Below are 14215 nucleotides of genomic sequence, written 5' to 3' on the forward strand. Positions count from 1 at the left end.
GAGCACTTATTGCATTGACCGGCTCTATTCTAACAATACTGCTCCCAAATCATTAACAACACAGAGTGATCACCATTAAACCATTAAAGCTTGAGCACCAGCACTGACCAAAGGAGTAAGAAGCCATAAAACCAGCTTAAATATATAATTAGAAGTGTAGAATATCAGTACCTTATAAGAAGGAGCTAAGTGGGAAGGGTAAATTAATATCCTGGGAAGAGATTCTCAATGGCAAACTGGCCTTCAGCACATTTTGCTTTACAACAACTTCTTTACCTAAGGTTTACCAATCTACCACACAATCATCAAGATATAGTCTTACATCAATGGAACTGAGGTAGAGAGGGTCTCCACTTGAAATTCTTAGGAGTTTGCATCTCTGGGATCTGTCCTGGCACCAGAACTATTTAGGTCTGTTTATGAAGGCACAACAGCACCTGTACTCCGAGATTCTAACAAGCTTTTAACGTAAAGCCCTGCAAACGGTGGTTAAATCCACCCAAGGCATCACTTGCATCAAACTACTTGCCATTGAGCACCTTCACCACAGCAAATGTCTGCGCAGAGCTCATAATATCATCAAGGACTACACACATCCCAGTCATAAACTGTTAACCTCCTTCCATCAAGGAGGAGATACAGAAACATACGCACCAGAACCAGCAGGTTCAGGGCCAGCCTTTTTCTTTCCACCATGACCCTACTGAACTCTGCAGTACAACATTAGAACCCTATAAACACTGTATATTACAGTTATGCACAGTACACACAATGTAGATATTGCATATTGTAAATGTATTTACCCTCTAAAGATATTGTGCCTTACATAAATATGCACTAATATTTTACATATATATATATATATATATATATATATATATATATATATATATATATATATATATATATATATAAAATAAGTGTACTCATCTTTTGTAAATTCTTTCACTGCCTATTTGTCTGTCTGTCTGTCATTCACACTCGCAAACATTCATACACTAGTATAAACAATATACAAATACTGAAAAGCTAGGTCACATCATAATACAATTCTTTGGTTGTGACTTGAGATTGGCATAAATTGCCATTTTTCATAGAGAAACACCCTAAATAATACCATTGCAAAGCTTTTGCACATGCTAATGAATTAAAAAATATATATTTAATGCATTAAGCTTACTGTGAAAAATAGAAATCCCATATGTCCTCTTTTACTTAGTCTTCTGAAATGTATTTTTTAGCATAACATTGCTAGTTCAGACCACGCTAGATGATGACATATGCAAAAAGAAGTCAATTGCATTCATTGATGTAAACAGACAATTATATAATGTGGCATATTCAATAGAGTCAATTTATCTGCCTGCTAATTTTCTGTTACATAAAATATCTGTTAAAAAATTCTGAGATTTTTTTTTTATTATTGGGATCATCTTGTTCAGTGGGATAGTAATAATCGTAAAAGACTGCTGTAATCATATGGTCTGTCTGGAGTTCTATGAAGTCTAAACCTCAAGTGGTGAATCACTTTGTCCCACCATCTTATTACTCACTCTGTTTGACTAAGTTTAGATGCAATAGAGTCCAACGAGAAGCACTTATATAAGCAGACATACTGGCATTTGGAACAGTCAGTGTAAAGCAGCCTAGAAAGGTTTAGAGGGGAAAAAAATCCAGATCTCATCAAAGGCACTGCTCCTGTGCAAGTCTCAAATAGGGGTTAAAAATAATTCACACCGGAAAATCAACAAAAAGTTTAGCTATTCACAATGGTCTGCTAAACAAACTGTAGGTAGTTGTGAATCTCTCTCTCTCTCTCTCTCTCTCTACACACACACACAAAAACAGTCACGCACACAAATAACCAATGCCCTGCAGCTTGCCCCATAACAATCATTTTTTTTTTCTTTAAAAGAAAAAGTCAGGACCAAGGTCCATATGCACACTAAAACTTCAGGGGGGAGTCTATTAATATCGATGTGATTATAGAAGAAAGACATTATTTGTCACTCCTTCACATGTGTAAATTCTTATTTTACAACAAACCATAGGGGGTAGACTGAGAAGGTTTCAGAGTATTTCCTGCATTAGAGCGACAGCCACTGCTGCAAGGCTAAAACTGGCCCTGGATAATGATGCTAGTGGCCTATTTTAATGACCCTCTCAAATGAACTACATTTCAGTGTAGTGCACACCATGGCGCAGACTAGTCTTCAAAATCCATCGTTCTCACATAACGGCTGCTCTACAGACACTGCTCAACAGACATACATGAATAGACCCAACATCCAAGATATTGGGTTAACTAATGCCAGCACAGACACTAGATTCTCACCTCTTACAAGTAACAACATGATTTCTGTGATCAATTGAAATACATCAGCAAAAGTTATAAGCCCAATATATGATCAGTATCAATAAATGTTCATTTCCACACCAACCAATATAGTCATTAAAGGTCAGCACCTGAAATGTATTTGATGTCATATATGGTACAGAAAGGTAAAAAGAAAAAAAAGAATATATAAAAAATACTGAGTACTGAGATATTTATTATATGATATTTTATATGACAAATTTTATGGGACAAATACCCAGCATGTTTTTTCATTTGGATCCAGCGTGCAAACATTCAAATCAACTTATATGTTTGTCATTTAAAAAAAAAAAAAAAAAAAAGAATTCCTGCAGCAACATGACCACAACGGAGAGGTGCACATGTGAATGATGAGAATAGCTTAACTCACTGAATAATGCCATTTTGCTTATACGAGACATTGAAATGCAGCCCGTTCTAAAATTAATGCAATAGTGACTTAAGTATCCTGTAACAAAATAAAATAGAAGTCTCTCCAGGTCATCTCTGTATTTACATAAGCAGACACTGTCAACAATCAGTAGCTGTCATACATGTACCACACATTCACCTCCTCAACAGCTAACTTCTAAGATTTGGTGTCCTGTGGTAGCACAGTAAATGGTCTGGTGATCATTTTATTTTTGTTATACACTGCATACAATTAAACCATTTCCTGCTCACTATAATGTCACAAGAACCAATGTGCAAAAACTTGTTGCTATGCTAACTTGTTTGACAGTGCCATGCCAGAGCTAAACACGGTATGCTGCTATTAAAAGTTGACGCAAGAAAAATAAGCTAATGAAACCAAGTTTGCAAATGACAGTAGTGCTGCTAATATAAAAACACGACTGCTGTGAGTGGTAAGTCTTTTAGTAACACAATATTAAATAAACTCTTGTTTACAAACTGCAGCGAGTCCCTAAATGTTTGCAGTTGCAGACCACTGAGTTACAGGATAACGCTGCACTAAACAAAATCTTCATTTAAATCCTAGGCATGTATTAAATTAATGCAGTCTCAAATAATCACAAGCTATGAATAATGACTTTGTTTGCTTTTCATCCTGCTTAAAGGATGTGCCATTAGTACATACTATACAGTACATCTAGCCTATTAGAAGGGGTGAGTACTACCACAAATAAACTTTTCAGGAAGTCTGAATAAAGCTGTTATATATATATTGTAGCTTAACATTTCACTATATGTTAGTATTAATTTTGTTACCTAATTCTCCTAATTAGCATGTGAAAAACATAAATAAAAAAAATAGATCAGCTGAGACATTTTGCATTCGTGGATTCTGCCCCAAATTAAACTTTTTCTATCTTGAGTAAGTCTTAAGAAAGCTAGCTGTAATGTCCATAAGGTAGCTTCAGATTTGACAAGATATAAGTATTGACAGAGCCTCTTAATGACCATGTGAAAAACTGCACAATAGATTAGTTGAGACTTGGTATTCATCATCACCAAAGAAATTACATGGTGCCAAAGGATTTGCACCTTCATCAGTGTGCATGGAAATGGAAGTTGGTTAAGAAGCAATTTTTCTTCTTCTATCCAAGGGTGGAAGGTAAACGAGGTTTTTCCAGAGTTTGAGTCTGGCCACAAATTCAGTGAGATGGAATTGTAACTCTTCCCACGGCCATGCAAAGAAAACAATGAAGTCTCGGTGCTATCACGAAGCAACAAAAGATTAAGTATAGTGTGATGCGCTCTGTGTTTTTTTTTTTTTTTTGGAGAACACTCTTAGTAAAGTTGTTTTTACATTCCATCACTGCTCATACTGGGACACTTTAAATCCTCAGACAATTTTCCTTCAGCTAAAAGTAGGATGAGTAAATTTGTAAGCAATACGGCCAAAACATTACCATTAAAATGTTTTACACCGGTTACCTGGAAATCAAATTGACATGTCTGATAACTGATAGTTAACTTTAAAATGTATATTTTTCTTTATCTGTTGCATGTCTGTCAGTGAGTGTTGTTGTAGTTGTGTCACTTGTCTTTCTACTGGAAGCCAAATGCTACATTCCTAATGCCTCTGGTTTCCTAATAGTTGACTGACACTTCCTGATTTCTATTTAAAACTCATCATACTGCATAATTGTGCTTTGTCTTGATGGTGTTGTTAATAACACACTTGTATCATTTGATTGTGTTAAGCAAATACCCAAAATACCCCTCGTTAATCACTTTATATTAGCAGGGTTATGGTGGACCCACATCATGTGAACACCCTGCACGAAATACACACAGAGGCCTTCGGGCAATTCATAATCAGCAATCCAGCAACCGGTACATTTTTGAGAGATTAATCCAGAGATTCCAATACTTAGAAGAAATCTCTCAAAATGAATCGGTTTTGAGAATGATTGAATATTTGAGGTTCCCAAATGTCCAATTAAAATGATTGCCTGGTCCTAAACCTTAAATGTGAGTCTCATTAATAAATAATATAAAATGTCAGACACTTTGATCAAGTGATTTCCAGTCAGAGTATTTAAAAAAATTATATAGGCCTTTTATTTTTAGGTCTCCTTTCAATATTAAAGTGTTAAACTTAAGAAAAAAGATATAAGAAACAGGTAAGTAAGCTCCCTAAAACACTTCATCTGCTCTCTAAGTGAAAAACAGCTTGGGGTACTGCTTCATGGCATAAAGTTGTTCATGTGGAACCATGCTGCTGCATGTTGCCAGGTAGGCCAATCTGGATGTTTTAAAGTAGAAAGATGAAAAATGGAATGCGAGAAGCAGACAGAGAAAATGAGTACAGCAATGCTCAATAAGAGCTCTGACATATACTGCACTGTCAGCAGGACCCCTGTTCTCACAAACAGTCTAAGACTGCAAAAAAAAAAAATACGACTCCTGGATGTTCAGCGACCAAAATAAAGTCAATTCATCTACACCTACAACAACAATGTCTGGGCTGTAGGGGCTTAAATGATAAATAGCGACATGTAAACAGTGGGACAATATGTCAACGTAATAATACCGAACAGTCACTTTAATAATAATGCAAAGCCAAGCAAGGTCTAGCATCCTTTTAGCTTAAACCTGAGACACAAACATAAAAATAGACATGCACATCTCAAAAGCTAAATTTGAACATTTGTAACTCCCCCTCTCTGGCTTTAATACACGTATACATGCACAGCATTTATTTTGGAGCCTGCTGCCAGTTTGGCCTAGTGATGGCCCTGCCACTAGGTCACGTGGCAGTTGCGGCGAACACATTCATGGCATGCTGAACGGCTCAATCTGAACAGAGTAACAGCTGCACAGCAACACTGGTGCCTTGTTACTGATGAGCTATCAAAGCAATGTGCAGGAAATGACCGAAAGCCTGAATCCGCTTCAAAGCAATGTGCAGGAGATGACCGAAAGTTTGAATCCGCCTCATGCTCAACCTCTCTTCTTTAAATTCACTTAAGATCTTATTTTTTACCATTTTTTTACTGTTGTAAATAATAAAATAGTATAACTGATATGCAAAGGCAAGCTGATTATTCAGTAATAATAGACTAAGCTAATACTAAGTATCAGTACAGAGGTCCAGTTCACAGACGTATTTTATTTCATGCTGGAAACAAGAGACACATCACAGATTTTGCACCTAAACACAGAACCCTGGGATCAAGAATGTTTCCATTATGATTCTGATGCTCTGTTGAAGCAGGCCAGCATGCTTCTATTGTACTATTCGCATTACTATAGCTGAAGCACTAAGCAAAAGACCAAAAATTTGGTGCCCATTATTTTGTGACCAACACAAATAACACTGACTGCCTCTGAAACCAAGCAGGATGTCAAGCATGTGATTCAGTGCCAATTTATTTAATCGACTTATGGAAAGTGATCCAACATCCATCTTACTAATTAATCACAAAGATAAGGACCTCTGAATAATGAGGACCTCATTAATAATTCATGGAGCAGTCACTTTGATCCACAAGACTCAATCTTTCCTTAAAATGTCTCAAAGAAAAGGCTTAACGGATTTATCCAGCAATATATTGTCCATACTTAATCAAGCCAGTTTCCCCCATTAGAAAGAACAAATGGAACTTTCATCTTATGACTTCTATGAGGAAAGGAAAGCGGGATGAAGGACAAGGGAGAATTACAAAATTGGAATATCCACAGGGAAGAAGTGACCGGGGGAACACTGGGAGACAAGGCAACCGACAGAGAGTGTGATGAAAGGCACTGCAGTAACAGGCAGAGAAACAAGGCACGTTAGAAAAAAAATACAGACACTGGACCTGTAAAGCTTGAAGCATCCAAAGCACATCTTACAAATTAGCCTAGATTAATTATTAAAGACCAAAGCTATACTTCTGACCTCAATGTTGAAAATGTTAACTCCACAGTATAATATCAATATTATATATACACAACAGTATATCAATATTGAATGCAAACATGAACACTGGCTCATAACTACTCAGAAACGAGTTTTTTCATAGCTCTTTCTCTACTATTTTCCACCATGACAACACTAGGAAGATTACATTATTATATTTGTAAAAATAAGCTTGTTACCTCATATAGCTTGTTTATTTTAATATACTTTGTATATTCACTCGTGTTTTTGCCTATATTCAGAATATTAGAAACGCTGGCAACTATTGCTCTGAGTTTATATGGATTGTACCTGTATGCTCTGGACTGTCTCTATGCACACAAAGGCTGCATTTAAGCAAACAAAAAAATCAGTAAACTAGACATTGAACCAGATTTTGTAAGCAAAGACAAATCATCAATTAAGATGACTAGTCTTATTTTATTTTCCTCTTAATTTAAGAATGTTTTTAAATGACCTATTTCAAATCATTGATTTAAAATGACTGTTTCACAAAAGCTTTCTTTAAACGTGCAGCTAAAATGCAGCTAAAATAAGATATTTAAACTTGAGAAAACTTGTGAAAGCTATCGAGTTTCAATTGTTACTTTTTTTACATACATGTACAAAAACCCTGCAGCTCTTAAAGGGATTTAACTAGACACAAAATAGATTTTTAAATGTACAAATTATTATCAAACATTATAAACGCACATATGTGCATGTGAACACCGCTGTTCAAGTTATTTCAAGGTAATAACAAAATAAAATATGATTGCAATATAACTTTCTCTGACATAACTGTCTTTGTAATACATTTGGTTTCATTAGTTTTTTCTTGTTTGTGAGTTTTAAATATTTTTGAATGCTTTTAATTTTTACATATACTCAACTGTTTACACCTGCCTTGAATGAAGAAATACATATAATCTACATAAATCTAAATGCATTTCTTAACAAAGCAATAAAAAAAAAAATTATTCCAGCATTATTTTAAATCACAGTTAGGCCCAGCTATATTTTGTATTTGTATCTAGTTCCAGAACTGATATTTAAACCAAATATTTAACAAACATAAGGGGATTCTAATTCATAAGATGAAATAAACCATCAGGTGTAAACCAAATACAGGGCCATAATATAGCAACAACCTGCAATCAGGGCTAAAGTACTTCTCACTCATACCAACCCTAGTAGACAGTTCTTCCCAGAATACATAAAGTGGTATGAAAAAGTGTGGCCATGTAGTTTTGGATTTTCTTTTCCCTCGATAATAAAAACCTTCATTTAAAAACTGTTGTGTTCACTTGTGTTATCTTTTACTAATATTTAAATTAGTTTGATGATCAGAAACATTAAAGTGTGACAAACATGCAAAAAAAAAAAAGAAATCAGGAGGCAAACACTTTCACACCACTGTAAAAAAAAAAAAAAAAAAATAGAGAGACCACAGAAGAACATAAATGATCTGCTTTAGTGATGGTAGGCCAATGTCTGCTGTGTGGAATGGCTGGGGAAATCGGATTTCTGGTTATTCCGACAAAATCTAAAACTGACTATTGCACCCAACACTAACCCCTGAAGGTTAACATGATTTAAATACTTACTGAGAGTCCCACTCTGTTGAGTAGCATGACACCACAATTGTGAAAATCCTAAACTAGATCGCAAAAGTAGGTTTCACATATTATACAAATTATTACCAATTTAAATGGGTGAAATTCATTAAAATGCTTTTGTTTACAGTTTGAGCAAAAAAAAATTTAACAAACTAATTTTTTACTGTTTTTACTTTATTTTTCAAGAGAAATGCGTGTTGTGAGTGTAAAAATAATGAACTTCCCCAGTGGCCAATTTCGTGAGATTGCAGTAATGGGTCAGTCCCCGAACTACAATTCCGTGTTTCATGAGACGATCGATCGCTCAGTGTGATCCCTGTCAAATGCATGCTGAAACCTAACTGGCTGATGGTGAAGCCATCAAAAATTCAGATGAGCAACATTTTACCTAATTATTAACATGCTGCTTAGTAGATCGGCACCAATTGTGTGAAGATTGGTATAAATAAATTAAAAAATAATAATAATAAAAAAAAAAACCTAGGATTAGACTAAGTAAATATAGTATAATAAAAAATAAAAAAAAGATTCTGCCAAAAATACAAGTGGGTGATTGCAAATTATTCAAAGCTTTTCTGCTGACAATAATGCAATACGATAATGTCCCTGAATCTTCAGTGCTTAGACCCCTAAAAAAAATCCACTGTCAGCAAGCATGTGTATTCTGAAATACTGGGTGTTATGTGTATCAGGCAGAAAGTCACTCACCCTAAGAGCCTCAATGACCAGGTCTCTGGCCTCTAGCTCACCCTCCAAGATGCTCAGGAGGGTTAGGAGCTCTGGCTTGCTCAGATTGTCCATGTTCAGCTCACATTTCTGAAACATACACACACGTGTGGGCAAGAAATCAGCAATGTTAGTTTTGTACAACTGCTATGAGTCTTACTAAAGAAATGTTAGTGTTAATGTGGTCAGAGCACACACTGCTCATAATTACATGCTTTAATGGAAGGAAATACAACACAGGCTTTTGCAACCACAGTTTTGATAAAATTATAAAAAGACATTGGTTAATAATGAATACGGCAGATTCATGCTGCCTACAGCTGTATAGTGATGAACCACAAGCCAATGCTTTAAAAGACAGTCTTCTCTCTCCTGCTTCTCACAGTCAGACGAGGACACAGGTTTCTATGTAAGCCAATTAGAAAATGCCTTTAGGAGATTTTTTGCTTCAACTGCAGAGTGGAATAATGATTGTACCTCACACAATGCATTAGAGACAGAATAACTTCAGAAAGGTCAGTTCAATGTACTTTCTTGGCATGACAATGTCACATTCATGTTTCTGGTGCTGGTGTTGGGCGCATAAGCAAAGTATTGGTGTTATATCACAACACAGCAATCATACCTTTTTTAGTTAATTACTACTAAATACTAGTTTGGTCATAAAGAAGCAAAAACATTTTTTATGAGTTTGCATTCTGTTGCTATTTGCATGGTCATATACAGTATTGACCTTGCTCTGACACAGGTGGAGTTAGAACGCAAAAAGGGTGTAATATTCAAATTCTTCCTAGATCCCTTCCTGGAACTGTTCAAAGCGTAATGATAATTAAAAAAAAAATTTTTCCTGACTTTTATTAGTGTTAATAGTGGGACATTAGTGGATAAACTGTGCTCTAGTGAAGTGTGTATTATTATAGTATTTTGTGGCATTCACAACAAAAAAGTGTGTCTTTGTGTCCAAATCTCTACATTTGTGATGCAACTAAATCATTGGAATAAAATATTGTGGTGATAGAAAACTTATTTGCTGTAATTAAATAGTATGACTTTACCAAAGCTTTGTTGATGTGCCGTACCACATTTCCACAGTTTTTAAAGGGAAGGAGAACTGCTCAATTGATTTCAGCAGCATACCTAACCACACACACCACTGTAATGCATTCAGTCAACCCCAACCCCAATTTTTCCATTTAAACTGCTCTGCTACACCACATAATACTCAAATTATAAAATGCCCCGGTCTTGTTTTTAAATGCTTTATTTTCTGATACACTGCTTTCCAAAAATGTTGAATGAATATGAATTACAGTGAACATTACACTCTATACTGAACTGATGTCTTGCTCTTTGTCAAAAAAGTCATGTTGCTTGTTATATTTTAATTTGAACACAGTCAGTACTTTAGATTGTTGATACCCAAATATGTTACATAAACAAAATCAATAGCTGCAAGCACAAAATGGCAGTTACCAGTTTATAGCAGCGTGCAATTAATATTTAATGTGCTGCAACCTATGCAGATTTTACTAATAAATTTTTTTTTGGAACCTACACAAATCAAACCGAAATTGAAAAATATCCTATAAATTGCCGAATAGTCTGCGAGTCATTCCAAAGGCAAAGACAAATCTGTCTTTAACCCTTTGGTTACATACGTCATAACACAGTTCTAAAACATATAATCAATAAGCTTCCTCCCTGCAAATAGTGTTTTCTAGCCTGGTGCTCTGGGAATATTACTGTGTTCCAGGAAAACGACTGAGTCGGTGCATTTCAAAAGGACTTACTGGCAATCTTGTGTGTGTGTGTGGGGGTGGAAAAATCAAATGTTTCTGACTAGAAGGTTTGTTACTTGAACAGTGATATCTTAAGCTGTGTGGAATGAAAGCTATTTTGACACCTGAATAAATAGTGCATAGTCTTTTGTCACTCAGCATAGACAAGAACCACCCTCACTGAATGGAAGAGGCCATTTGGGGGAGATTAAAGATGACCAACCAAAGTGTACTGCCTTATTGTGTAACATGTACAGGGCAGCTATTATAAACATAGTGCTATCATAAAGCACTCACGTGCAATCTGGAAACAGCTTGCACCTGCAAGTCAGACTTCCAAAAATGAGAGGTGAGACTATGACTGTGAACTGTGAACATGTTCTTTAATACAGTCACTATTTTATAGCAAAAAGGTTTATACTAGAGCTGTTTTCAAGTCGGACTGCAAAAATGTATTTAAACTTAAATCATTGAAATTACACATTCATATTCTTTCCCAACGTAATCACAATTTAAAGACTAAGTGATTAACTAAACTTAAAGTGAAATATTCGCAGCAATCAGGTTTTTGTTAAGTCCCATAAATACCAAATAATATTTGTATAATAAAACATTTCAATTATCGGCATGGTAAATCTATAAAAACAGGTCATGGCACAGAATCATGGCTTTCTAAGCCCCCCGCCAGAAAATCTAGGTTCTATAAAAATGCCCCAAGACCTACATTATGTATACAAAATAAGCTATACACTCCATTTCCCTGCTAAACAGGTGCTAAATGAACTGCTTTAAATACTTGAAAATGATAGGCTCTAATAGATATGTGAGCTTACTCAACCTTTCATCTTCTGTCAAGGGACCTAATCTTAACATCAAGATTCATAAATTTTCTGGTAACTAAGAATAATGTTTATCGTCCTTTTTCTTCAATTAACTTGTCAGTAAACGTCATTCTGTCAGAAGTCTTTCTCCAACCAGATGGAACGCCCACCCTGCATGTTCTTGTCGAAAAAAGGAAAAAAAGAAAAATCCTCCTGTGAATCGGATCCCACTGAGAATAAACAAAAGAAGTGCCTGCGTGGAAACAGAGAATAAATGACTTCAAATACAGACATGCAGTACTGCCACAGCCTTGCAAGCCCTTGAGAGGAGCTGGGATGAACCAACTCGCGAGACAGAGATTTATGGCTGACACAGCGCAACCAAGGGATAGCGGTATAGCCAGAGCACCTGTTCGGTCGAATGGTAAACGTAAACGAGCCTCGGGCTGTTAAAACAGCTCAGATTGGCTGTATGACATGCTACTATGTCAGCTGAGTCACTGAAATTCAGACCAATTTAGAAACATCTCCAGTGAACATACCCCAACCTCCCTCCTGCCCTCCTCATCTATTCTCTTCTTAGCCCTGCTCACAGACTCGATTTCATTTACCTATCCATTTCTATAAATAAACACGTATGGGAGTACAACACACTGTAGTTGTTTATTTATTTAAGGATGCAACCATGTCAATAACACCTTGCATATTTAAGTAAAATGGTGTTTGTTATTAAATGAAATAACGATGTGATCAATGGCTATAGACTGAACAGCATCTGCATAATGTTGAAAGCCAAATGAATCGGTATTTATACAGGCTTCTCCACCATTCTCTTGGGGCCCAGATGCATTTTCATAAAAGCTGATCAGAACGATCAGGGTATGCAAGCTGATCATTTCTGTGAGCTGAACATCAACATCAAATCCAGCAGGGTCATGATTGCAAGGCTGTAATCAAAAATAGTATTAATCTCAATTAGATTTTTTGGATATGGAAACCTACAAGCACAAAACATCCTCTCGAAGGTAAAGGCCTCCAGTCCAGATGGTTATAAATGTGGGTCATAGTTGGTTACGAAGACATGCAGGTTATTGGCCTTAATATAATTCTACTGTCTAACACATTGTAATGTTCATTTATTTTGATTCATCCATTTGACGAGCAACAGTTCTGTCATTATTCATTAGATCATGTCACGAAGATTCACACCCCTCGAAGACAATCACAAACCGTGACTAAGGTACTTTGAGATGTAATAAAAAAAGATCCAATTGTGACTAATCTATTTAAAAAGGAGAAAATGGAAAAGCCCTTCAAGCTTCATTATGATTCTAAAAAATAAATATAAAATAATAATAAATCATCACTGCAGCCTATGGAGGATAACGTTACACTGTAGCTTTGAGTGCGCTTTTCAAAATAATAATACTAAATAAATAACAACAGTGTTGTGTTTTAAACTACAAAACAGTGCAAAATGCCTCAAGGACGTTAGGTGTTTATTTTGATATTTGCTCTTCTACACCGCCTGTCCACCAAACCACGGGCTCACTGGGATTCTGGGGGAGTGCAGCAGCAGCACGGAGATAAAGATGCACAACAATAATGCAATTTGTAAAAAACCCTATTTCTTGCAAATTGCATGCATGTCATTGAAGGTGTTAAACAGAAAACCGTAAGCGCGCGCGTGCGTATCTACGTGCGTCTCACCGTCTCGACGTTTCCACGGCCAGCGGTTAACAGCGTTTGCAGCGGAGGCGGCTGCTCCCCTTTCGCTCCTTCCGACGCCATGTTCTTCTCTCTGTAGCGGTCCGATGGAGTGAGCGCGCCACACACACCGTCCACACACGCATCCGGTACGGCTTTAACCACAAGCGACTCGCTCACGGACAAGATATTCAGATGGCTCTTATTTACGTGAAAGCTAAACGGGAGGCCAACACAGTCCAGACAGTTGCAGGAACAGGTCGGGATTTTCAGCGTAGGCGTCTAGCGAGCCGTATTCCAGCTGCCAGTGTTTGCGTGTGGGTGTGCGCGCGCGCGCTGAACCTGACGGAGCTTTACACACCGGGGGTAGTGACGTGAGCGCGCGCACATTGTGCGCGGGCGTTTTTAAAGCGACTGTCACTGGCCGACATTTTGGCACCATCATTTATCCTTTTTGTGACATTTTGGTGTCATTTAACCATTAAGGCATTCTCTGCTGGCCTAAACACTATCAGAAGCACTAACCCACATTTACAACCTAAATTCTAATATTTGTTGCATGAAATTGTATTAATTTAGTCCCAACAGTTTATTCTTTTTATTTCGTAGCGTTTCTCTTGGCTGCACTGATTCCAGTATTTGTATGTGGATGTTAGATTTTTTTGTCTAATCAGATTTCAGCCTCTCTGTGCTGCCAAGTGAATCTAATCTGCCCAGGGCCTTCAAAATCAGTAGTGCTGGCTGATGTACATTAAACTATATTAGCAATGGGTCTGTTTCTTTAACCAATCAGATTTCAAATTCGCCTCACAGGGCAGCTGTCTGGCCCAGAATAGCGTCAGCATTTTTCCGTCCTC

At 36.6% G+C, this 14215-nt stretch overlaps 1 protein-coding gene across 1 annotated transcript in view; it reads right to left on the reverse strand.

The window, feature by feature from the left end:
* Nucleotides 1–13837, reverse strand: part of cttnbp2 (cortactin binding protein 2) — a 41009-nt gene extending 27172 nt beyond the window's left edge. The window contains exons 1-2 of the mRNA XM_046864456.1: nt 13362–13837; nt 9035–9142 (exon numbers count right to left, since the gene is read on the reverse strand). Of these exons, the coding sequence (XP_046720412.1) occupies nt 9035–9142; nt 13362–13442 (189 nt within the window). The 5' untranslated portion in view covers nt 13443–13837. The remainder of the gene's footprint in view (nt 1–9034; nt 9143–13361) is intronic.
* Nucleotides 13838–14215: the final 378 nt, after the last annotated feature.

This window comes from Silurus meridionalis, chromosome 13 (genome assembly GCF_014805685.1).
Source record: "Silurus meridionalis isolate SWU-2019-XX chromosome 13, ASM1480568v1, whole genome shotgun sequence".
Classification (NCBI taxonomy): domain Eukaryota; kingdom Metazoa; phylum Chordata; class Actinopteri; order Siluriformes; family Siluridae; genus Silurus; species Silurus meridionalis.